General features: G+C 43.9%; 1 protein-coding gene across 1 annotated transcript in view; it reads left to right on the plus strand.

Annotated features, from left to right (window-relative positions):
* sbk1 (SH3 domain binding kinase 1) overlaps positions 1-15976 on the plus strand; it is a 53253-nt gene extending 37277 nt beyond the window's left edge. The window contains exon 4 of the mRNA XM_063059478.1: positions 1345-15976. Within this exon, the coding sequence (XP_062915548.1) occupies positions 1345-2133 (789 nt within the window). The 3' untranslated portion in view covers positions 2134-15976. The remainder of the gene's footprint in view (positions 1-1344) is intronic.
* The last annotated feature ends 10505 nt before the right edge of the window (positions 15977-26481 follow it).

Below are 26481 nucleotides of genomic sequence, written 5' to 3' on the forward strand. Positions count from 1 at the left end.
GCATGACAGGGAATGAGGAAAGGCGCAGCCGACTCATATCGCCAAATCATATGGTTTCCTCGTGGCCCGGTAGCACATGCTTTGGTTGGGGACCACTGCAATAGATTATCCTGGTCCAGCTTGTTCTTCTACTGAGCATACACTGGAGAGCAGCACTGAGCGAGCACCAAAAGGCAGTACTGAGTAAACACTGGAGGACAGCACCCAACCCAGCACAATTCCAGCACGCCCAGCAGAGGCCCCTGCTCTCTGCCCTGGGTGGCTGTAGGTACAGAAGCCTGGGTCCAAGAACAGTTGTTCCTGTTCAACCGTTCAGTTCTTGAACCAACCGGCAAATGTAATGATTCCTCCCCTGCACCCCCACCCCTACAGATGCTGTTGACTTGCTGAGCTCCTCCAGCAGATTGTTTATGCATCTCCAATTGGAGAATGGATATGCGCTCAGATCAAGTGGAATTCAGTCAGCTTCAGGTGTAACAGTAAAAGTTCAGTCTTTGTCACTGCTGGTCTGGAGACTAATGTACAAGGTGACAAGAGGCATAGATCGAGTGCATAACCAGAGCCTTTTGCCCAAGGCGGATATGGCTCATATGAGGGACATAATTTTTAGGTGATTGGAGGAAAGTATAGGAGGGATGTCACAGGTAAGTTTTCTACTAGAGAGTAATGACTGCAACATGCAGATACATTATGGGCATTTAAGGGACCCTTGGATTGGCAGATGGAAGATAGGAAACTGAAGGGCTAGGTTAGATTGTTCTTGGAGTAGATTAAAAGGTTGGTACAACATCGTGGGCCGAGGGGCTTGTACAGTGCCGTAACGTTCTTGGTTCCAGTTTCTTGAGTAGAAGATTTTTACATATTTTCATTTTTCCAAATGACACAGGAGGCCATTTCAACCCATCAAGCCTATGCTAGAATAATCCCATTCCCACACAAATATTCCCTATAACCTATTCTCCTCACATCCCCATCAACTCCTCCTAGATTCTGCCAGACACCCACACATGGGGTACCTCACCCTGGACAAGTAACGTACCAACGTGCACATCTTCAGGATGTGGGGGTGGGGGGGAACCAGAGCACCTAGAGGAAACTACAAGGTCGTGGGGAGAATGTGCAGACAATGCCGGAGGTCAGGATTGACCCATGGTTGTGAGATCTATGGGTATATGGCTTTATGGTTATGTGTCAGTTACGCTGCTCTGCCTTGTATGTGAACTCAAGAATCATGAAGTGCTTTGACTCTCGAGTACTAGTTGGTTGCACAGTCATAGAGGTCTTCCCATGGTAGAGGTGGAAGTCAGGACTGGCTGAATCTGACTGTGTCCTCTCTCTCTACAGGTGGGCCTGCCTGAAGAAACGGTGAAGCGCTGTGTTCAGCAGTTGGGATTGGCCATTGATTACATGCATAGCAAAAACCTGGTCCACAGGGACATCAAGCCAGAGAATGTGCTCCTGTTTGACAAAGAGTGTCGACGGGTCAAGCTGTCTGACTTTGGGATGACTCGCAAGGTAGGGTGCAGAGTGAAGCGTATCAGTGGTACCATCCCCTACACTGCTCCCGAGGTCTGCCAGGCCAACAGGACTGAGGGCTTTCTGGTGGATTGCAGTATTGACATCTGGGCCTTTGGTGTCCTGATCTTCTGCATGCTGACTGGAAACTTCCCCTGGGAGGCTGCCATGCCATCTGACATGTTCTATGAGGAATTTGTGCGGTGGCAAAGAGGTCGTCTGAATGGGTTTCCTTCACAGTGGAAAAGGTTCACAGACGAGGCCCTCCAGATGTTTGAAAGGTTGCTGGCTGTCAATCCTGACAAAAGATGCTCTGTTAAGGAAGTCTTTTATTTCCTGAAATGTGACTTGATGGTGGAATTGAGGAGAAGGGCTTCTTATCGATGTAGAACCCACTCCTCTGATAAATCAGCTGTGCCGGCACACAGACGTGAGGGATCGGCTCCCAACATGCCCACACCTTTGAGAAGAAACCTCCTGTCAGAAGCACCAGGATCCAGGTTTGCATCCACATCAACTGAGTTGAGTTTGCAAACATCTGGGAGCAGGATGGACGGAAGACAGGACAAGAGCAAAGGCCGAATGATTGGTGCAACTGCAATTGAAATCTGTGTTTAATCCCCTGATCCACTAGTAGGTGTTGCACTGGTAAAGAGAAATAGTCTGCGAATACTTTCAGTCCTCGGATGCTGCTGGGTCCTTCTTCAAAGACACCTGAAACTAGTAATATGTGGAAACAATCCAGGAGGATTCATTTGAGATGTGTCTTATGTAGAAGGCCTCATAGCCCTAGCTTTACAGTCTGCTTCAGAGGTGCAATCTACTTTTGGACAGAGCGTGGCAGAGCGCTGGAGGTGGGGTTGAAAAACTAGACCTCAATCAAACAAACATCTGATCACTGGGACCAATATTTAAACTCAGTTCACAGATTAAAAATGCAGGGTTTTGGCTCTGAGGGTCCAACTTCAGAGGTACTGGTACCATTCTGGCCCAGCCACTGCTTAATCTTGAGCCTGCAGCGTAAAGTGGTCCCTGCCTTATGCTACCGGCTGTTCTTCAGATTCATCTCGTGAGGCAAATTGACTATGAAGGGAATTACAGCCGAGTCCAGTCCCTGACACAAATGTGCATGGTCTTCTTAGATGGTTGACAGTGAGTAGGAGAGAGGAGGTCCGTCACACAGCAGTCAAGTGAAGCCAACTGGTCAGTGGCTCACTGCTTTCCCTAGGTGAAGCTCTTTAGGAATGGTTTAAAGCATGGTGTGTTACTGATTACCTTGAACATCATTTTCAAAGATGTACAAAGTATTAACATACTTCAAATATGCCATTTGATTCGACTGCCCCAATCTTCATCTCCCTCTTAGACCATATCACTTTTTCTTTCTCATGTCCTTAATTGTTTAAATTGTTTTGCCCTATAACTGGCACCGTTGTATGGCAAACCCACTCTCTGGAGCAGTGCGGTCCATATCTCACTACCCTCTGGACAAGTATTTTACTTCAGAGATTTTTGTTGGATTTACTAGTCATTACCTGATGTTCACAGTTGCCTGTTCTGGTCCTAGCATTTTCCTTTGATTGTTTTAAAGACTGATGGCTCTAAGATAGGTGGTGTAGTGGACAGTGAGGAAGGTTATCAAGAATTACAGGGGAATCCTGTACAGCTACTCTAGGTAGGTGGGCCAAGGAATGGCAGATGCAGTTTAATTCAGATAAGAGCGAGATGTTACATTTTGGAAAGTCAAATTAAGGTAGGACTCTCTGTGAATGGAAGAACCCTGGGCAGTATGGCAGTAGGAGAGGCTTTAGAAAATAAGTACATGGCTTTCTGAAAGTGGATTCACAGATAGGGTGGTGAAGAAGGCTTTCAGCCACTTTATTTCATGGTCTTCAATCTTGAAAACAAACTGATTAAACACCATCTTATCATACGGCTCTTTGGATGTCCACATACATCGTATCATAACACTTCCCTCATGGACAGATAGATAGATAGATATACTTTATTGATCCCGAGGGATCAATATGGACTCTCTCCATATACCCTTTTATGAAAGAGGAGGTGGTGTTTGCAGTTTTCCAGTCCTTGGAAAAATATGCAATCCAAAATTCTGCTATTTTCTACTTCACATCCCTCAGTAACCTAGTTTACATTCAATTTGGTCCAAGTTCTTTGTTGGCATTTCTAGAGCCTCTTTGGCTATCCTGCATTTCAAACTACATTGAGTCTTTTGTGGTAAGAGAGGAGAGGAAGTTGCATTATTAAGGAGAACATAATTTCAGAGGATATTCAGGAGGAAGTGTCCAATGAGAATATATGGTTAGAGCTGAGAAAGTGGTGGTCACATTAATGGGATTGTATAATAGGTCCCTGACAGCGAGAATAAAGGGAGTAAATATGTAGGGAGGTTGCAGACTGGTGTAGGAATAGAAGAAAGAAGAAAGCCCTTAACTCTGAGTGGAGTCATTGGGATGCCATCAATACGGCGTTTTTTTTAGCAGGCTTTCTTGTTTTTATGAGGCTGAGTTGCTAGCTCGACGCTCAACCCAGCATGGATAGAAAGCGTGCAAGGGAGCCGGCTGGATTCGAGCTCGGGAGCCTTCGCTCCGAAGTCCGGCGCTGATGCCACTACGCCACCAGCTGGCCAGGTGTAGGAATAATAGGGGTTAAATAGTAGGTAATCTCTGATATTGATGGGGATTGTCATAGTGCTAGGCAGAATGCAAGTGTGTTGAGGAACATTTTCCAAAGCAGTGCATAGATGGCTTGACAGAGAAGAGGCTACACTCAATCTCACCTCAGGAAAATAGTCTGGGCCAGTGGCTGATGTGTCAGTGGAGGAGCACTTTAGAACAGTGACCATGATTCTCTCAGCTTTACAATAGCTAAGAGAAAAGATAGAACTGGTCTACAAGTCAGATGTCCCATGTTGCGGAGAGGCTAATTTTGCTTTCATTGGACAGGAGTTTCAAAGGTTGACTGGGAGGTGCTGTTAGCAGGTGAAGGGATATCTGGCAAGTGGGGGACTTCTAAAAGTGGAATAGGAAGTGTTCAGGGACAAACATGTCTGTATAATGAGTGAAGGGCAAGGTTGGCAGGATTAAGGAACCCTGGCTGAGGAGAGATACGGAGGCTTTGGTCAGGAAAATAGAGGCATATGTTATGTACGGGTAGCTAGAACAAGCGAGTGCCTTCAGGTGCATAATTGAGTACACTTAGAAAGAAAAAAAGGACATGAGCTATCCCTGGCAGATGAGGTAGTGCAGAATCTTAGATCATCTTGGTGGTAAGAGAAGGAAGGTAGTGGTGGAGAAGTGTCTTTCAGATCAGTGGCCTTGGGCCAGTGGTGTGCCACTGTTGTTGCCATGTACATTCATGACTTGGATCAGAATGGAGGTGGCATGATATATCAGTTTACAGACAACAACAACATTCCTGGTATGGTGGACAGTAAAGAACCTTGTCTTAGGTTACGACAGGATATTGATCACTGGGAAATTGGGCAAAGGAATAGCAAATGGAACTTCGCTTGCACAGGTTTGAAGTGATGCACTTGTGGAGGGTAAACCTGGAAATGACATGCACAGCCAGTGGCGGGGGCTTATTGTGCTTCAGAATGGAGAGATGCAGGAGGACAAGCACATAGCTCCCTGAAAGTGGCAACACAGGTACTGAGGAAGACATACGGCATGCTTGCTTTCATAGACAACATTGTACAACAGTTGGGACGTTACGCTGCAGTTCTACAAAACACTGGTGAGACTGCATGGAGAATCGCGTGCAGTTCAGGCTGCCACACTGTAGACAGGAAGTGGATAAGGTACAGAGGATTCACAGAGGTGTTGCTGCAGCTGGAGGGTTTGAGCATTAAGGAGAGACTGGATAGGCTGAGACTGTTATCTTGGAGTAAAGGAAGCTGACTGGTGACCTTGTAGAGATTTATAAAACTGAGAGGTGGAGATATGGTAGTTGGTCACAATCTTTTTTCCCAGGACAGGGAAGTCTTTTATATAAAAAAAAAGAAGAGTGAGCATAGGTTTAAGATGGAGGAGGGGGAACATTTAAAGTAGTCTAGGAGTAAGTTTTGCACACAGGGGTGGGTTACAGTGGGTTCTGTAACACACACAAAATGCTGGAGGAGCTCAGCAGGCCAGACAGCATCTATGGAAAAGAGTACAGTTCCAGCATCTGCCGATTTTCTCTTGGTGGGGTCTGTACTTTGGATGAGCTACCAAAGGAAGAGATAAGAGGTTGATATGAAAAGAAAAAAAAAATTGGACAGGCACATGGCTAGGGAAGATTCAGAGAGATGTGGGCCAAATGCAGGCAAACAGGATTAGTTTAAATAAATATCATGGTCAGCATGGACAAGATGGGCTGGAAGGCCTGTTTTGTGCTTGATACTGTATGAATCTCAGTGTACTGCTGAACTTGGCAAACAGGGGATACAAGTTGTCTTTTGTATTGGTGATAGCAATCAGGCCTTCAACAGGGAGGGTGAAATCTCTAAGGTAGGAGCCGGTGATGGACAGGGTGATGTAGGTGTAGTTGAAAATGTGGATACACAAAGTTGAGAAAGTTCTCAACTATTTTTAATGTCCTGTAGTAGGAACCATGAGAATGTAAATGTGAGGCATCAACTTGAAGAAAAATGGCTTTTGAGGGACATTTCTGTGGAACAGGATTAACCTACATTTGGAAAGCCAGGATAAGATCAAACAGGCGCTGGATACTGACAACATGTCTCCCAATCCCCACCCTCCCAAAGACAGATGCTCTGATAATGAAATGAAGTTTCCAGCCTGCTCACATATCCCATTTCAAGGGAAAACTCCCCCAGTTATAATGTTGTTACTGATGCTGCTTAATTGGGGAATGAGTCACTAATTTTCTGTCTCTTTTCCTACCCTGTTCTGGATGTGTCCCTTCTGCTGGGTACCAGCACAGCATTATGTTGTGTGAATGGGTAGGTGCTTGGTAGTCGAAAAATGACATTGACCCCGTCTGACATAAAGGCAAAAGAGCAAGCTGAGATGGACAGAAAGTGGGGTGAAGGACGATGCCGGGTAAAGGTGGACATCATGTTGCCCAAACTTCAGGTACATTTCTATGTTTAAGTCCAGTCCTGTAAGCTTAACTTTAGAATTTGCAGAGTATTGTGTGCAGTCTGATCACATACCTACAGGAAAGATATCAATAACATTGAAAGAGTACGTGGAAAATTTACAAGGATGTTGGTGGATCTTGAGTACCTGACCTGTAGGGAAAGGTTGAACAGGTTGGCACTTTATTCCCAAGAGTGTAGGAGAATGAGGGGAGATTTGATAGAGGTGTACAGAATTGAGGGCTATAGATAGGGTAAATGCAAGCAACTTTTTTCCACTGAGGTTGGGTGAGACTAGAACTAGAGGTCATAGCTTAAGGGTAAACAGTAAAATATTTAAGGGGAAGGGAAACATCTTCATTCCGGAGTGGTGAGATGTGAAACAAGCTGCCAATGGATGTGGTGGATACAGATTAATTTCAACATTTAAGAGAAATTTGTATAAGTATTTGGATGAAAAGGGTATGGAGGGCCATGGTCCGGGTGCAGATTAATGGCACCAGGCAGAATAAGAGTTTGGCACAGATGGGCCAAAGGGCCTGCTTTTGTGCTGTGCTGTTCTTGATTCTATGAAATAACCATATAACAATTACAGCACAGAAACAGGCCATCTCGGCCCTTCCAGTCCGTGCCAAACTCTTACTCTCACCTAGTCCCACCGACCTGCACTCAGCCCATAACCCTCTATTCCTTTCCTGTCCATATAGCTGTCCAATTTAACTTTAAATGACATCGAACCTGCCTCAACCACTTCTGCTGGAAGTTTGTTCCACACAGCTACCACTCTCTGAGTAAAGGAAGTTCCTCCTCATGTTACCCCTAAACTTTTGCCCTTTAACTCTCAACTCATGTCCTCTTGTTTGAATCCCCCCCCTACTCTCAATGGAAAAAGCCTATCCACGTCAACTCTATCTATCCCCCTCATAATTTTAAATACCTTTATCAAGTCCCCCCCCCAACCTTCTACACTCCAAAGAATAAAGACCTAACTTGCTCAACCTTTCTCTGTAACTTAGGAGATGAAATCCAGGCAACATTTTAGTAAATCTCCTCTGTACTCTCTCAATTTTATTGACATCTTTCCTATAATTCGGTGACCAGAACTGTACACAATACTCCAGATTTGGCCTCACCAATGCCTTATACAATTTCAACATTACATCCCAACTCTTAAACTCAATGCTCTCATTAATAAAGGCCAGCAAACCAAAAGCTTTCTTCACCACCCTATCCACATGAGATTCCACCTTCAGGGAACTATGCACCATTATTCCTAGATCCCTCTGTTCTACTGCATTCTTCAATGCCCTACCATTTACCACGTATGTCCTATTTTGATTAGTCCTACCAAAATGTAGCACCTCACATTTTTCAGCATTAAACTCCATCTGCCACCTTTCAGCCCACTCTTCTAACTGGCCTAAATCTCTCTGCAAGCTTTGAAAACCTACTTCATTATCCACAACGCCACCTATCTTAGTATCATCTGCATACTTACTCATCCAATTTACCACCCCATCATCCAGATCATTAATATATATGACAAAACAACATCGGACCCCGTACAGATTCCTGAGGCACACCACTAGTCACCGGCCTCCCATCTGACAAACAGTTATCCACCACTACTCTCTGGCTTCTCCCATCCAGCCACTGCTGAATCCATTTTTACTACTTCGATATTAATGTCTAATGATTGAACCTTCCTAACTAACCTTCTGTGTGGAACCTTGTCAAAGGCCTTACTGAAGTCCATGTAGACAACATCCACCACTTTACCCTCGTCAACTTTCCTAGTAACCTCATCAAAAAATTCAATAAGATTTGTCAAACATGACCTTCCACACACAAATCCATGTTGACTGTTCCTAATCAGACCCTGTCTATCCAGATAATTATATATACCATCTCTAAGAACACTTTCCATCAATTTACCCACCACTGACGTCAAACTCACAGGCCGATAATTGCTAGGTTTACTCTTAGAACCCTTTTTAAACAATTGAACAACATGAGCAATATGCCAATCCTGCGGCACCATCCCTGTTTCTAATGACGTTTGAAATATTTCTGTCAGAGTCCCTGCTATTTCCACACTAACTTCCCTCGAGGTCCTAGGGATTATCTTGTCCGGACCCGGAGACTTATCCACTTTTATATTCCTTAAAAGCGCCAGTACTTCCTTTTCTTTAATCATCATACTTCCCATAACTACCCTCCTTGCTTCCTTTACCTATTACATATAGCCCAGTAAATATAGTGTTCATCGATATGCCTCACTCGTGTTCAGAGTGTTACATTTGTAAGGTTTATATTTGTTATTAATTCTTAGAGTTAATCACACCAGTATTTCAATAATATGCAGCAGTGGGTTTATGGAAATTGTTTTCCGTATCCACTCGATATGTAAAAACCCAGCAGTAGATGTACACAGCAGTAACCATGAGGATTTAGGTTCCTGGTGTTTCCCTGCAAATGAGAAATCACGCTTTGTATCATTATAAGGCAGGAGAATGGGGTGGAAAGGGATAATAAGTCAGCCATGATGGGATGACAGAGAAGACTTGATGGGCTGAGTGGCCTAATTCTGCTCCTATGTCTTATGGTCTTATTATCAATCCACTACAAATGAGTTGCCCAACCTCCGGCTGGAGTACAGTCCTGTTCTTATTGGTGGCACTCATAAGGAACAGGGTAGGATTCAAGTAAATTGGTAAATCTGTTCATTGTTGTCACATGTACAAAGATACAATGGAAAAATTGCCTTACATTCTGTTCATACAGATCAATTCATTACACAGTGCATTGAGGTAGAACATGGGAAACAACAATAGAATGCAGAGTGAAGTGTTAACGGCCACAGAGGAAGTGCCGTACTGGGGAAACGTTTTGGAGCGAGGTCACAATGAAGTAGTTTGTTTATTAAACTAGGGGACTGCTCAATAGTCTTATAACAGCAGGGTAGAAACTGTACTTAAGCTGGTGATAGATGCTTTCAGGCTTTTGTATTTTCACCTTGATTAGGGGGAATGTCCACGGTGGGTGGGGTCTTTGAACATGCTGGCTGTTTCATCATGAGAGTGTGGTATAGACAAAGTTCATGGAGGGGAGGCTGGAGAGACTGATATAGCCATTGAGTTGAGCTGACCATCAACCACCCATTTACAGTGATTCTCATTTAATTGTCCCCATATTCTGTCACTCACCTTCCTACAATGACTCATCTATGCATGAGGGAGGAAATCACAGCACATGGAGGGAGCCCATGTGGTCACAGGGAGAACGTGCACTGAAGGTCAGCGTTGAAGCCAGCTCACTGGCTCGAACGCAGCATCTCTGCACCCCCATGTCTTTCCCAGAAGGGTAATCAGATAAAACAGCCACATCAAAGGGACTCAGGATTCTAGGTTCAAGATTGTTTAATGTCGTTGCCAGTACACAAGTATAACAGAAAACAGAATGATTGTTACTTCAGATCCAATACAGCACAAACAAATCAACAAGATGAAAACACAATAAATATATATAAATAGATTTGTGATGCTAGCCGCAGGAGTGTCTGTACATAAGGTGACTGACAGGAAATGATAAAGTAGTGGTCGTGAGGAGTATGGAGGGGTGGGTTAGTGGGTGGAGGTGTTGATCAGCCTTACTGCTTGGGGAAAGTAACTGTTTTTGAGTCTGGTGGTTCTGGTGTGGTTGCTATGTTGTCTCCTCCCTGATGGGAGAGGGACAAACAGTCCTGAGCAGGGCGGGTGAGATCCTTTATGATGTTACTGGCCCTTTTCTGGCACCTTTCTGTATACATGTCCTTGGTGGATAGGCTGGTGTTGGTGATGCTTTGGACAACTTTGACTACCTGTTGAAGAGCCTTCCTGTCCATCACACTGAAGTTGTATACCATGCAGTAATACAGCTTTTTAGGATGCTCTCTACTTTGAATCTGTAGAATGATGTGAGTATAGATGTGCAAAGTCCAGCTCTCCTCTACCTCCTCTGAAAGTAGAGACATTGGTGAGCTTTCCTGATAGTGTAGAATGTGCTTTGCCTATTGGGAATATGCTTTGGAAAGTGAGGTAACAGCTAGTCTTGAGATATTTTATCTATTAATAAAATGAGTTTTCAGAAAATCCACAAGATAATGAACCTTGATTGTGTGTTCTCTGGCTAGAATGGGTTACAGCCTCAGAATAGAGGGATGTTCTTTTAGAACGGAGATGAGGAGGAATTTCTTTAGCCTGAGAGGTGAATCTGTGGAATTCTTTGCCACAGGCAGTTGTGGAGGCCAAGTCTTCTTATATATTTAAGACAGAGATTAATAGATTCTTGATTGGGCAGGGCATGAAGGGATATGGGGAGAATGCAGGAGACTGTGGCTAAGAGGAAAATTGGATCAGCCATAGTGAAATGGTGGAGCAGACTCGATGGGCCAAATGGCCTAATTCTGCTTCTATGTCTTATGGTCTTATTACACCCTTGTGCCACCACTATCAAAATAATAGTTGGAATTCCAATCACTTGGCCACAATGAAGATACTAATATCAGTTAAAAGTAATAGACGTTGAGACCGGGAGGTTTTGTTAATAATAACCCCAGCACTGTGGCACTACCAGAGAGATCCTTCCCACCTCCTCTGAGATTTTACAGGAACACGAGTGAAGTAAGTGCGATCCAATTTCAATCCCTGATCTTCATCGGCATTTTTGAATCTGCTTTGGTAACCTGGAGTTCTACTTCTGGTTACTCTAGCAACATGTGTGGGAGTTGGTTTGACAATGGCACCCTCCAAGTGCAGTTTGGTGGTTTGATACCAATGTTAAGGATAGTGGTTGGATGAGCTGTTGAATGACTGGTCTTCAGAGAATGGATATTTTCAGGCATGGAAGGAAAAAGGAAGCAGAAGGTTCAAAAACAAGTTTTGCTTTCGCCTACTTTATAAAGTAAAGTATAAAGTATAAAGTATTTGCCGTTAATAGAACACAGACCAGAACAGAACCATACAGGCCCTTATTCTTTGACATCCTGAGTTGCCGGCCATTGCAACAGTCCTCGTAAAAGTGGACATTACTGCCAAGAGCTTTTGTCAAATCAAAACTCCCCATTCTTGTTTATCCTCAAGAAACTAGCAGCATTCAGCAGCTGAGGCTGACCGTGAGAGATCCGGGTAAAGGGTCAGCTGCCCTTGTTTGGAGCAGCTTTCTGTGTAGACTGGTCCATCAGTAACACATGGAGCTTAACAAACTTTAACCTCATTCCTTTTCACTATGGTAATATTAAAATATTGTTAACAGGATGTGTATAAAATTATATCAATGATATAATATTAATCTGAGTGTAAGGTTAGAAACACTTTTTAAAGGAAAGGTGGTGTCACAAGGATTACTGTGACTGCTTCTCTGGTTAAATGTTACAAGCCCCAATGGAATATATATTTCTCCTTAAGCTCATTACCCGTATTGGGGCATAGGCTGCCTACAGTAGCTTACCAGAGTCCTCTATCCTGGGCCAGTCTTTCAAGTTGTCCATCAAAGATCCTTCCTCTCCCAGGGATGAGGTCTTTGGAGCTCTGTTGGTGTTTTTGTAGCTCTGGGTTTTTGTGGGATAGGGTTGCTAGTCCCATGTCCAACCCTCCTTTTGCAGCCGGGTGTGGGCTGGCCACGGCGGAGTTGATGGAATACATTACACCACGTTTTTGGACGCACAACACTGAACTGTGGTATTAGCAATGTAGTGAAGAAAGAATTTTAAATAGAGCACTTTGTGTAGAGAAGACTATAACTGTTAGTGCTGCTATAAAGGACTGTGGTCCCTCTGTGTGTGTGTGTGTGTGTGTGTGTGTGTGTGTGTGTGTGTGTGGTTTGCAATAATTTTAGAAATAGAGCTTTTGTAGATCTACTTATATAACAAGGCTCCTTTTACCTCAGTTTGGAATATGTACTGACCTCAATATTGTTGTGTTAGGAAGAGAAAGTAAATATATTGAATGTTAACCGAGTTTTAAGAACTAATCTAAAGTTCTGGTAATTCTGCTCATGTTGCTGAGAGACACAACAGCCCTTACAGCACTCTCTCCTGAATCCAACAAACAACTGCTAAACTCCCCTACATGTAGCTTATCACCAGTTCTTACATACTTCTATGCACGTGTGAATTTTTAAAAACCGGTATCTGCTCGGTGGAATCTTCTTTCAATGAAACAAAGTGGAGTGCAGTGCCCAGGGTGCTGGACAGGCAAATACATTTGAAAGATTCTCAGATAGGCACATACTTACTTCACCCATACTGGGACATGGGCTGCCTGCTGACCTTAGCTTGGCAGAGTCCCCCATCCTGGCCAGTCCTTCAAGCTGTCCCTAGGTGTAGCCCATCAAAGACTCTCTTCTCCTAGGAATGAGGTCTCTGGAGCTTCTATAGTGCTGGGTTTGCACAACTCTCTTCCTTTTGCAGCAGGGCTTCGATCTACCCATGCTGTAGTTAGATAGACACATGGATATTAAAAAAAAACAGAGTTATGGGCTGTGTAGGAGGGTTTTACTGATCATACTCCATGACATTACAATTGTTGTATCTGTGTCCTGAGCTGTTACCTGTAACAATGTTGAGAGGACTACGCTCTATATCTAACCCCGCTTTATATCTAGCCTGGCCATGTTTACAAGAGTCATGATCATATTGAGGCTTGGTCTGCCCCACCTTTCAATATGATCGTGGTTAGTTTATACTGGCCTCCTCAGCTCCTCTTCTGTGCCAGTTCCCCACATCCCTCAAATCCCCATCTTTCAAGTTCAAAGTTCATTGTCATCTGATTGTACATATATAGAACCAAACAGAACAACGTTCCTCCAGACCACGGTGCACCCACAAAAAATCACACACAGCTCATAAACTGAAATATTACTATAAGTAAGTTAATAAAATAGAATATAATTTCTATTTTGTTTACAGTTTATTTATTTATTTAGAGATGCAGCACGCAGCAGACCCTTCCAGCCCAATGACCAGCAACCCACCTATTTAAGCATGATATTGTGCTGACCTCTATAAAATAGAGCTATTTATAATGAGCGATTGACCGGTAAGTCTTTGCACTGTGGAAGGGAACTCACATGGTTACAGGGAGAGCATGCAGACTCGTTATAGCCGGTGCTGGAATTGAATTTTGAATGTCCCACACTGTAATTCCATTGCGCTGACTGTTACACTGTGGTGGTGTGTAGCTTACCTATCAGGTGACATCATAGAGAAAAGCAGGAAGATCAGTATGAATACTCCACCAGAATCAAAATCAAGTTTTATTAACATTAAAATACATCTTACCATTCGGTAAGATCCTGGCTGATCGTGTGCCTCAGTGCCACTTTCCTAATCAACCTAATATCCAAAAATCAGTCACTGTCCAGTAACCAGACTCTAAGAGACTCCACAGCCCTCTTTGGACAGATTCACCAATAGGTGAAGAAATTTTTTCTCATCTCTCCCCTGACATGTATGTACTTTGATAATAAAATTTACTTTGAACAGCCAACCCCTCATTTTGAGACAACTCCTGGCTTGTTAGTAGCAGAGGATCCAGTGCCAATGCCAATGGTCACTGTCTCCTGGTCCAGAAATGACCTGTTTACTCTTTATTTTCTGTCAATTCACATCAATCTATCGCCCTCAATAGCGTTGTAGTTTTATTTATGTGGCAGTTTATTGAAGATTTTGAAGGTCAAAGGACATTTATTATCAAAGTATGTACACCGCATATAACATTGAGATTCACCTTCTTGCAGGCAGCCACAAAACAACGAAGCACAGTAGAATCCACGAAAAGCCCCACACAGCAAAGATCGACAACGTCCAATGTGCAATAAAAAGTAAGCAGGCAACACACAGCACGCGAGCCACAGAATCCATGAGAGTGAGTCCACAGCCACACAGCCAGTTCAGCACTCAGGCGAGTGAAGCCAGCTCAAGAGCTCGATGGCCACAGGCGACAGTTGTGGCCAAATGCACAAGATGTACTGCTAGTCCTGCAACTTATAATCTAAAAATCTAGAGGACTTGTGTAATAAAATATTCCTTTCAAACATCCACATTGATTCTGCTTAGTCCTATGACCTTACAGGTGCCCCGTCTCCACTTTAATATCAGGAGCTAGCATCTTCCGCATGACCGATGCTGGTAGTACCTCTATGGAAGGGGTTCCGAGCCTGGGATACACAGGCATCTCAGTTAACGGTAAGGTTCCTTCCAAACCTCTTCAGGAGATTTTACAGAACTCACTCTGAAATCGGAGAAGATCTTGGGGTTGACTTACTATAAGCCCAGCTCAGAAATTTCCTGAGTCACCCTATGCGATTCATTGCCACAGAGAGCTGTGGAGCCCAGGTCACTGTGGACATTTAAAGTGGAGTGGATTGGAGCTTGATTAGTCAAGCCAGCAAAGGTTACAGGGAGAAGGCAGGAGAATAGGGTTGAGAGGGAAAATAAATCAGTCATGATGGAGTGGCGGAGTAGTTTCAATGGGCCGAATGGCCTAATTCTGCTGCTATGTCTTATGGTCTAATATCTTTCTGTCTGAAATGCCAATTCTCAAACAGCTGACAGAGTGAGTGAGACCAGCAATGGTTTCCAATAATCACTATATTCATTACGAATGATGCAACATTTCAAAGTGGGGTTACAGGGATTTAATAAATTCAAAGACACTCTCAGTGAAATTGATGAATTTCACTGTTTTTTTTCTCCACATCATTTAAAGGATGAACAATGGTTATCTGTCCCCAAAGTACAAGTATAATCATATAACTAGGGCCCCACTGTAGCGTAGCAGTGAGCACAATGCTATTACAGCTCCGGATGTCAGACTTTGGAGTTCAATTCTGGTGACACTGTATACCCTTCTTGTGAATGTGTGGGTGCTCCAGTGCCCACAGTCCAAAGACAAACCAGTTTGCAAGTTTATTAGCCATTGTACACTGTCCCGTGCTTTGGCAGGGGATAAACAGGTGGGCTGCTGGAAGGGTCTGTTCCACACTGTATCTCCAAATAACAATAACATAAATACTCTCAAATTAATAGATACATAGAGGTATGTAAGACACATATCTATATTCATAGGATATGCACAGATATTAAATAGCCACCTTAGCTGAGGCTGTTGTCATACACAGTCAACTCCAGGGATCTACAGCACCCCTGGCCTTATAATCAGTCGAAAGCATGTGCTGTTCTGAAGACAGTTAATGCAATAATAACCATATGCAATCATATCCCATTCTACACTGATATATGCAGAACATGAACTATTGATACGTTATCCTCCAGTATTCTGAGTGTAAAGAGGCCACTTAGTTGTGTTGGCAATGATTCTGCAGATGTGGAATTTTCCCATGTTTTCATGTGAATACAATAAAAATGATTTGGTTTGAAATGCTCTTTTTGTGTCCTTATTTCTACCTTAAAGTGAATCTGACAAACTGGACAGTCTACAAATGAAAATCTCAACTTGCACAGTTCAGCAGCGAACACTGGCCAAAGAATGTGAAACAAAACACCAGGGATCATGAAGATAGTAAGAGGATGGTGTAGATAGTAGACGATGGTGAAGGTAGTAGGAAATGATGATGAAGATAGTAGAGGATGGTGAAGATAGAAGATGATGCAAGTAGAAGATGATGAAGATAATAGCGGATGGTGTAGATGGTAGAGGATGATGAAAGTAGTAGGGGATGATGATGAAGATTGTAGAGGATGGTGAAGATAGAAGATGATGCAAATAGAAGATGATGAAGATAATAGCGGATGGTGTAGATGGTAAAGGATGGTGAAGATAGAGGGTGAAGGTAGTAGAGGATGATGAAAACAATAGAAGATGGTGAAGATAGAGGAATCTTATCTGACCTGCAGAGGAATTTGCAGTGGGAGGGGAAAGATCCAGTTGTCGTGCTCCATGTGGGTGTCAACAACATAGGTAGAATGAGGAAAGGGATTCTGCTGAGGGAATTTGAGCAGCTAGAGTACCTGAACCATGATGGGACCTGGATCCTGGTGAATCGCATAACTAGGGCTGTGGATAGGGCTTTGAACTAAATAGGGGTGGGAGAAGGGGGCGGATGGTGGAATTCAACAGATTGGAGAAGTGTGGATAAAGTAAAACAGAAAAGTATGGATAAAGATAAAGAAGAAGCAAAAGTTAAAAAAGGGAAAAGTGGAATGCAGAAAAGTCAAGTGCAAAAGAGATAAAAACGACTTGATTTTAAAAGTACAATGAGTGTAAGGGCACTTTATCTGAATACCCATAGTATTCATAACAAGGTCAGTGAGCTTGTGGCACGGATCTGTTAAAGGGGTATGATTTAGTGGCCATTACAGAAACATGGTTGCAGGGTGGAGAGGATTGGGAAATAGATATCCAAGGATACCACATAATATGGAAGGATAGGCAGGAAGGTAAGGGAGGTGGAGAAGCGCTCGTATGTAAGGATGAAACCAGGGTGATAGTAAGAGACGATATAAGATCTAAGGACCTCTATAGGACCTTGATACAACAGCTATCACTAAAGAGGTAATGCTGAGCAAACTTGTGGGCCTAAAGATAGACAAGTCCCCTGGTCCTGATGGAATACTGAGAGAAATGGCAGAGGTTTCATAGAGGCTTTAGTGATAGTTTACCAAAATTCTCTGGACTCTGGGTACATCTCAGCAGACTGGAAGAAGGTGAATGTCACGCTACTGTTCAAAAAAGGATGTAGGCAAAAGGCAGGTGACTATAGGCCAGTTAGTTTAACATCTGTAGTTGGGGAAATGCTTGAAGCTATCATTAAAGAAGAAATAGTGAAAGAAATGGATCCATCAGGCAGACACAGCATGGATTCAGCAAAGGCAGGTTCTGTTTGACAAGCTTACTGGCGTTCTTTGAGGATAGAATGAGCGCAGTGGATAGAGGGGAACAGAAGGACGTTATTTACTTGGATTTCCAGAAGGCGTTCAATAAGGTGCCACATAAAAGACTTATCCATAAGATAAGGATGCATAGAGTTGGGGGTGACGTATTAGCATGGATACAGGATTGGTTAACTGATAGAAAGCAGAGAGTTGGGATACATGGCTGTTTCTATTGTTGGCAATCAGTGGGGAGTGGTGTGCAGCAGGGGCCAGTGCTGGGCACGCAACTGTTCACGATATATATTAACGATCTGGAAGAGGGGATTGAGTGTAGTGTATTTAAGTTTGCTGATGATACTAAATTGAGTGGAAAAGCAATTTGTGCAGAAGATATGGAGAGTCTGCAGAGAGATATAGCTAGGTTAAGTGAGCTGGCAAGGGTCTGGTAGATGGAGTACAATGTTGATAAATGCAAGGTCATCCACTTTGGAAGGAAAAATGAAAGAGCAGATTATTATTTAAATGGTAAAAAATTACAGCATGCTGCTGTGCAGAGGGACTTGGGAGTGCCTGTGCATGAATCACAAAAGGTTGGTTTGCAGGTGCAGCAGGCCATCAAGAAGGCAAATGGAATCTTAGCCTTCATTGCTAGAGGGATTGAATTTAACAGCAGGGAGGTTATGCTGCAACTATACAGGGTACTGGTGAGGCTGCACCTGGAGTACTGCGTGCAGTTCTGGTCTCCTTACTTGAAGAAGGATATACTGGCTTTGAAGGCAGTGCAGAGGAGTTTCACCAGGTTGATTCCAGAGATGAGGGGGTTAGAGTAAGAGGAGAGATTGAGTCGCCTGGGACTGTACTCACTGGAATTCAGAAGAATGAGAGGAGATCTTATAGAAACATATAAAGTTATGAAAAGGATAGATAAAATAGAGGCAGGAAACTTGTTTTGACTGGTAGGTGAGACTAGAACTAGGGGACATAGACTCAAAATTCGGGGCAGTAGATTTAGGATGGAGATGAGGAGGAACTGCTTTTCACAAAGAGTGGTGAATCTGTGGAATTCTCTGTCCAATGAAGCAGTGGAGGCTACCTCAGTAAATATAGTTAAGACAAGGTTGGATAGATTTTTGCATAGTAGGGGAATTAAGGGTTATGGGGAAAAGGTAGGTAGGTGGAGATGAGACCATGGCCAGATCAGCCATGTTCTTAATGAATGGTGGAGCAGGCTCTATGGGCCAGATGGCCTACTCTTGCTCCTATTTCTTATATTATGTTAGGTGATGATGAAGATAGTAGAGGATAATGAAGATAGCAGAGGATGGTGAAGAGAGTAGAGTATCGTGAAGATAGAAAAGGAGGATAAAGATAGTAGCAGATCATGAAGATAATAAAAGGATAGTGAAGATGACAGAGAATGATGAAGAAAGTAGAAATTGATGAAGATGGTAGAGGAGGGTGAGGGTAGTCGAGGATAATAAAGATAGTAGAAGATGGTGAGCTAGTAGAGGATGATGAAGGTAGTAGAGAATGATCATGAAGGGAGTAGAGCATGCTGAAGATAAAGGATGATGATGAAGTTAGTAGGGGATGGTGAAGGTATTAAAGGATGATGAAGAAAGTAGAGGATGATGAGGGTAAAAAAGGATGATGAATGTGTAGAGGATAATGAAAATAGAGTATGCTGAAGATACCAGAGCATGATGATTAAGTTAGCAGAGGATAGTGAAGATAGAGGATGATGAAAAGAGTATCATGAAGATAGAAAAGGATAATGAAGATTGTAGATGATGGTGAAGATAGCAGAGAATTATAAAGATGATAGAGGATGGTGAAGATAGGGGATTATGAAGATAGTTCAGAATGGTGTAGATAGTAGAGAATGGTGAAGGTTGTAAACGATGATGAAGATAGTACAGGTTGGTGAAGATATTAAAGGATAATGAAGGTTGTAGAGGATGATGACTAGAGAACGGTGAAAATGGCAGAGGATAATGATGATGAAGATAGTGGATGGTGAAGATAGTAGAGGATGATAATGATGAAGATAGTGGATGGTGAAGATAGAGGATGATGATGAAGTTAGTAAAGGATGATGAATATATTAGAGGATGGTGAAGACAGTAGTGGATGGTGAAGATAGTAGAGGATGATGAAGATAATAAAGAATGGTGAAAATAGTAGAGGATGATGATGAAGATAGTAGTGGATGATGATGAAGTTAGTAAAGGATGATGAATGTATTAGAGGATGGTGAAGATAGGAGAGGATAATGAAGAGGAGGATAAAGATTGCTAATCACAGCTGGTCTGTCTACAAGAGGTATAAATACAACTTGAATGAGGACCGAGGAGAGTTATGAAACAATACTAGCATTGCGGTTAGTGGAACGCTACTACAGCTCAGAGGGTCAGAATTCAGAGTTCAATTCTGTCACCATCTGTCAAGAGTTCTATGTCTTCCCCAGGAATGCAAGAGTTTCCTCCAGGTGCTCTGGTTTTTTCCCACAGTCCAAAGACATATGGGTTAGTAGGTTAATGGACCAGATGGCCTACTCCTGCTCCTATTTCTTATGTTCTTATGTTAATTGGTTATTGTAAACTGTCATGTGATTCGGCCAGGGTTAAATAGGTGGGTTGCTGGACAGCATACCTTGGTGGGTCGGAAGGGTCTGTACTGTGCTGTATCTCTAAATAAAATAAAACCAATTAATTAACTGCTGACTGTAAAACTGAAATAAGAGAGAATGCTGGAAATACCTCAGCAGCTATTAGCACCTGTGGGAGTGAAGAAAAACCAAGTTAATGTGAAGGGTTGGTAACATCTCACCAGAACTGAGTAGTTGGTTATCTGCAATTACTGAATGCAGTGTTAAGTTCTGAGAGGTGTTCCATACCTTGATGAAGTTGAAATATTGTTCTCTGAGCTTTTGCAGAATATTGCTGAAACAGTATAGGCGGTCAAAGGCTGAGGCTGAAGCGGGAGCATTCAGGATGAAGTAGTAAATTAGATTAGACATTGGCTTTGAGGGAGAGTGGTAGCAGAGGACATGTTGCATCATTCAAGGGATATGCACAGAGAGATTGCAGAGATGACCAACAGGAACAAGAAACAATCAAGGAAGTTTAATGTCGGTAGTAGGTAAGTTATTGGAGGGAGTACTAAGAGACAGAATCTACAAGCATTTGGATAGACAGGGGCTTATTAGGGAGAGTCAACATGGCTTTGTGCGTGGTAGGTCATGTTTGACCAATCTGTTGGAGTTTTTCGAGGAGGTTACCAGGAAAGTGGATGAAGGGAAGGCAGTGGATATTGTCTACATGGATTTCAGTAAGGCCTTTGACAAGGTCCCGCATGGGAGCTTAGTTAGGAAAATTCAGTTGCTAGGTATACGTTGGAGAGGTGGTAAATTGGATTAGACATTGGCTCAATGGAAGAAGCCAAAGAGTGGTAGTAGAGAATTGCTTCTCCAAGTGGAGGCCTGTGACTAGTGGTGTGCCACAGGGATCAGTGCCGGGTCCATTGTTATTTGTCATCTATATCAATGATCTGGATGATAATGTGGTAAATTGGATCAGCAAATTTGCTGATGATACAAAGATTGGAGGTGTAGTAGACAGTGAGGAAGGTTTTCAGAGCCTGCAGAGGGACTTGGACCAGCTGGAAAAATGGGCTGAAAAATGGCAGATGGAGTTTAATACAGACAAGTGTGAGGTAATGCACGTTGGAAGGACAAACCAAGGTAGAACATACAGGGTTAATGGTAAGGCACTGAGGAGTGCAGTGGAACAGAGGGATCTGGGAATACAGATACAAAATTCCCTAAAAGTGGTGTCACAGGCAGATAGGGTCGTAAAGAGAGCTTTTGGTACATTGGCCTTTATTAATCAAAGTATTGAGTATAAGAGCTGGAATGTTACGATGAGGTTGTATAAGGCATTGGTGAGGCCGAATCTGGAGTATTGTGTTCAGTTTTGGTCACCAAATTACAGGAAGGATATAAATAAGGTTGAAAGAGTGCAGAGAAGGTTTACAAGGATGTTGCCAGGACTTGAGAAACTCAGTTACAGAGAAAGGTTGAATAGGTTAGGACTTTATTCCCTGGAGCGTAGAAGAATGAGGGGAGATTTGATAGAGGTATATAAAATTATGATGGGTATAGATAGAGTGAATGCAAGCAGGCTTTTTCCACTGAGGCAAGGGGAGAAAAAAACCAGAGGACATGGGTTAAGGGTGAGGGGGGAAAAGTTTAAAGGGAATGTTAGGCGGGGGCTTCTTCACACAGAGAGTGGTGGGAGTATGGAATGAGCTGCCAGACGAGGTGGTAAATGCGGGTTCTTTTTTAACATTTAAGAATAAATTGGACAGATACATGGATGGGAGGTGTATGGAGGGATATGGTCCGTGTGCAGGTCAGTGGGACTAGGCAGAAAATGGTTCGGCACAGCCAAGAAGGGCCAACAGGCCTGTTTCTGTGCTGTAGTTTCTATGACTGGCATTATTCAAGACAAGGACGGGGACATACTCTTTGAGAATGACAAGGTGGAAGGTAGATAGATGTAGGTTGTGGAATCAGTTCAGTATTGCGGTGACTGAAGTTATCCATGCCTGATAGTTGTAGGGTAATAACTGTTCCTGAACTTGGTGCTGCGGGACCTAAGGATCCTGTACCTCCTTCCGGATGGCAGCAGCAAGAAGACAGCATGGCCTGAGTAGCGGGGTCTTTGATGATGGATGCTGTTTGATGGATGCAGTGCGTGAGTGGGCCAGTGAAGGAGTGGAGTTTTGAGGCTTTGACTCGAGAGATTCTGGCAGTTTTGGCAGTTGGTCTGTGCAATCAAGTCAATCAAGATTTGGATAGATCAGCAGAAAACCGTTGACTAGACAATCAAGATTTGAATAGCTCAGACTGAGCAGAAAGCAGCTGATTGGGCAGTCGAGGTCAGGTGACCAAACATTTTGAAAAGCTCAAACAGATAAATAGAGGATAGCTCAAGCGAAGCCGCCAGTGCGTGAGTGGGTCAGTGAAGGAGTGGAGCTTTGAGGCTTTGACTCGAGAGGCTTCGACAAGAAGAGGCAGAGGACAAGCTAGCTCGCAGTTAGTTTTTACCATGTCTCCTGAGACGGTGATGTGTCTCTCATGTGAGTTGTGGCAGTCCTGGGGGAACTCCCCTCTCCCGCAGAGTCACATCTGCCAGAAGTGCATACGGTTGGGCGATCTGGAAGACCGTGTAAGGAATCTGGAGCAGCAGCTGGATGACCTTTGACTCATAAGGGAGAATGAGGCAGTCATAGATGAGAGCTACAGGGAGGTAGTCACACCTAGGCTGTCGGAAGCAAGTCGTTGGGTGACAGTCAGAGGGGGGAAAGCGAAGGTGAGCAGACAGGTAGTGCAGAGCACCCCTGTAGCCATTCCCCTGAATAATAAGTTTACCGTCCTGGATACTGTTGGTGGGAACGACCGACCAGGTGTGAGCCACGGTGGCAGGGCCTCCGGCACTGAGTCTGACCCTGTGGTGCAGAAGGGTGGGACGGAGAAGAGGAGAGCTGTCGTCATTGGAGACTCTATAGTCAGGGGAGCAGACAGGAGATTTTGTGGACGTGAGAAGGACACCAGCATGGTTTGTTGCCTCCCGGGTGCCAGGGTCCGGGATGTCTCTGACTGGGTGCACGACATCCTGGTACGGGAGGGAAAGCAACCAGAAGTCGTGATACATGTTGGGACCAACGACACAGGCAGGAAGAGGGATGAGGTCCTGAAGTGTGAGTTCGGGAATTAGACAGAAGGCTGAAGAACAGGACCTCAAGGGTGGCGTTCTCAGGATTGCTGCCAGTGCTACGTGATAGAGATGGTAAGAATTGGAGGAGATGGCAGTTGAATGCGTGGCTGAGGAGTTGGTGCAGGGAGCAGGGTTTTAGATTTTTAGATTATTGGGATCTCTTCTGGGGAAGGTGGGACCTGTACAGATTGGATGGGTTGCACCTGAACTCGAGGGGGAGCAATATCTTTGCAGGTAGGTTTGCCAGCATGGTTCGGGAGGGTTTAAACTAATTTGCGAGGGGGATGAGACCCAGAGCAATAGAGCAGTGAAAGAAGTGCATGGAGTAAAGCCAGATCTAACATACAGAAAGGCTTTGAGGAAAGAGAAGCAGAATAAACGGTGTAAAGACAGTAAGGTAGAAGGGCTGAAATGTGTGTACCTCAATGCAAGAAGCATCAGGAACAAAGGTGATGAACTGAGAGCTTGGATACATACATGGAATTATGATGTAGTGGCCATTACAGAGACTTGGCTGGCACCAGGGCAGGAATGGATTCTCAATATTCCTGGATTTCAGTGCTTTAAAAGGGATAGAGAGGGCGGAAAAAGGGGAGGACGGGTGGCATTACTGGTCAGGGATACTAATGCAGCTACAGAAAGGGTGGGTAATGTAGCAGGATCCTCTTTTGAGTCAATATGAGTAGAAGTCAGGAACAGGAAGGGAGCAGTTACTCTACTGGGGGTATTCTATAGGCCCCCTGGTAGCAGCAGAGATACAGAGGAGCAGATTGGGAGGCAGATTTTGGAAAGCTGCACAAATAACAGGGTTGTTATCATGGGTAACTTTAACTTCCCTAATATTGATTGGCACCCGATTAGTTCCAAGGGTTTAGATGGGGCAGAATTTGTTAAGTGTGTCCAGGATGGATTCCTGTCACAGTATGTGGACAGGCCAACCAGGGGGAATGCCGTACTAGATCTAGTACTAGGTAATGAACCGGGTCAGGTCACAGATCTCTCAGTGGGTGAGCATCTGGGGGACAGTGACCACCGCTCCCTGGCCTTTAACATTATCATGGAAAAGGATAGAATCAGAGAGGACAGGAAAATTTTTAATTGGGGAAAGGCAAATTATGAGGCTATAAAGCTAGAACTTGCGGGTGTGAATTGGGATGATGTTTTTGCAGGGAAATGTACTATGGACATGTGGTCGATGTTTAGAGATCTCTTGCGGGATGTAAGGGATAAATTTGTCCTGGTGAGGAAGATAAAGAATGGTAGGGTGAAGGAACCATGGGTGACAAGTGAGGTGGAAAATCTAGTCAGGTGGAAGAAGGCAGCATACATGAGGTTTAGGAAGCAAGGATCAAATGGGTCTATTGAGGAATATAGGGTAGCAAGAAAGGAGCTTAAGAAGGGGCTGAGAAGAGCAAGAAGGGGGCATGAGAAGGCCTTGGTGAGTAGGGTAAAGGAAAACCCCAAGGCATTCTTCAATTATGTGAAGAACAAAAGGATGACAGGAGTGAAGATAGGACCGATTAGAGATAAAGGTGGGAAGATGTGCCTGGAGGCTGTGGAAGTGAGCGAGGTCCTCAATGAATACTTCTCTTCGGTATTCACCAATGAGAGGGAACTTGATGATGGTGAGGACAATATGAGTGAGGTTGATGTTCTGGAGCATGTTGATATTAAGGGAGAGGAGGTGTTGGAGTTGTTAAAATACATTAGGACAGATAAGTCCCCGGGGCCTGACGGAATATTCCCCAGGCTGCTCCACGAGGCAAGAGAAGAGATTGCTGAGCCTCTGGCTAGGATCTTTATGTCCTCGTTGTCCCCAGGAATGGTATCGGAGGATTGGAGGGAGGCGAATATTGTTCCCTTGTTCAAAAAAGGTAGTAGGGATAGTCCGGGTAATTATAGACCAGTGAGCCTTATGTCTGTGGTGGGAAAGCTGTTGGAAAAGATTCTTAGAGATAGGATCTATAGGCATTTAGAGAATCATGGTCTGATCAGGGACAGTCAGCATGGCTTTGTGAAGGGCAGATCGTGTCTAATGAGCCTGATAGAGTTCTTTGAGGAGGTGACCAGGCATATAAATGAGGGTATTGCAGTGGATGTGATCTATATGGATTTTAGTAGGGCATTTGACAAGGTTCCACACGGTAGGCTTATTCAGAAAGTTAGAAGGCATGGGATCCAGGGAAGTTTGGCCAGGTGGATTCAGAATTGGCTTGCCTGCAGAAGGCAGAGGGTGGTGGTGGAGGGAGTACATTCAGATTGGAGGATTGTGACTAGTGGTGTCCCACAAGGATCTGTTCTGGGGCCTCTACTTTTCGTGATTTTTATTAACGACCTGGATCTGGGGGTAGAAGCGTGGGTTGGCAAGTTTGCAGACGACACAAAGGTTGGTGGTGTTGTAGATAGTGTAGAGGATTGTCAAAGATTGCAGAGAGACATTGATAGGATGCAGAAGTGGGCTGAGAAGTGGCAGATGGAGTTCAACCTGGAGAAGTGTGAGGTGGTACACTTTGGAAGGACAAACTCCAAGGCAGAGTACAAAGTAAATGGCAGGATACTTGGTAGTGTGGAGGAGCAGAGGGATCTCGGGCAACCACAGATCCCTGAAAGTTGCCTCACAGGTGGATAGGGTAGTTAAGAAAGCTTATGGGGTGTTAGCTTTCATAAGTCAAGGGATAGAGTTTAAGCGTCGTGATGTAATGATGCAGCTCTATAAAACTCTGGTTAGGCCACACTTGGAGTACTGTGCCCAGTTCTGGTTACCTCACTATAGGAAGGATGTGGAAGCATTGGAAAGGGTACAGAGGAGATTTACCAGGATGCTGCCTGGTTTAGAAAGTATGCATTATGATCAGAGATTAAGGGAGCTAGGGTTTTACTCTTTGGAGAGAAGGAGGATGAGAGGAGACATGATAGAGGTGTACAAGATAATAAGAGGAATAGATAGAGTGGATAGCCAGCGCCTCTTCCCCAGGGCACCACTGCTCAATACAAGAGGACATGGCTTTAAGGTAAGGGGTGGGAAGTTCAAGGGGGATATTAGAGGAAGGTTTTTTCACTCAGAGAGTGGTTGGTGCATGGAATGCACTGCCTGAGTCAGTGGTGGTGTCAGATACACTAGTGAAGTTTAAGAGACTACTAGACAGGTATATGGAGGAATTTAAGGTGGGGGCTTATATGGGAGGCAGGGTTTGAGGGTCGGCACA

The sequence above is a fragment of the Mobula hypostoma genome, chromosome 9, assembly GCF_963921235.1.
Source record: "Mobula hypostoma chromosome 9, sMobHyp1.1, whole genome shotgun sequence".
NCBI lineage: Eukaryota > Metazoa > Chordata > Chondrichthyes > Myliobatiformes > Myliobatidae > Mobula > Mobula hypostoma.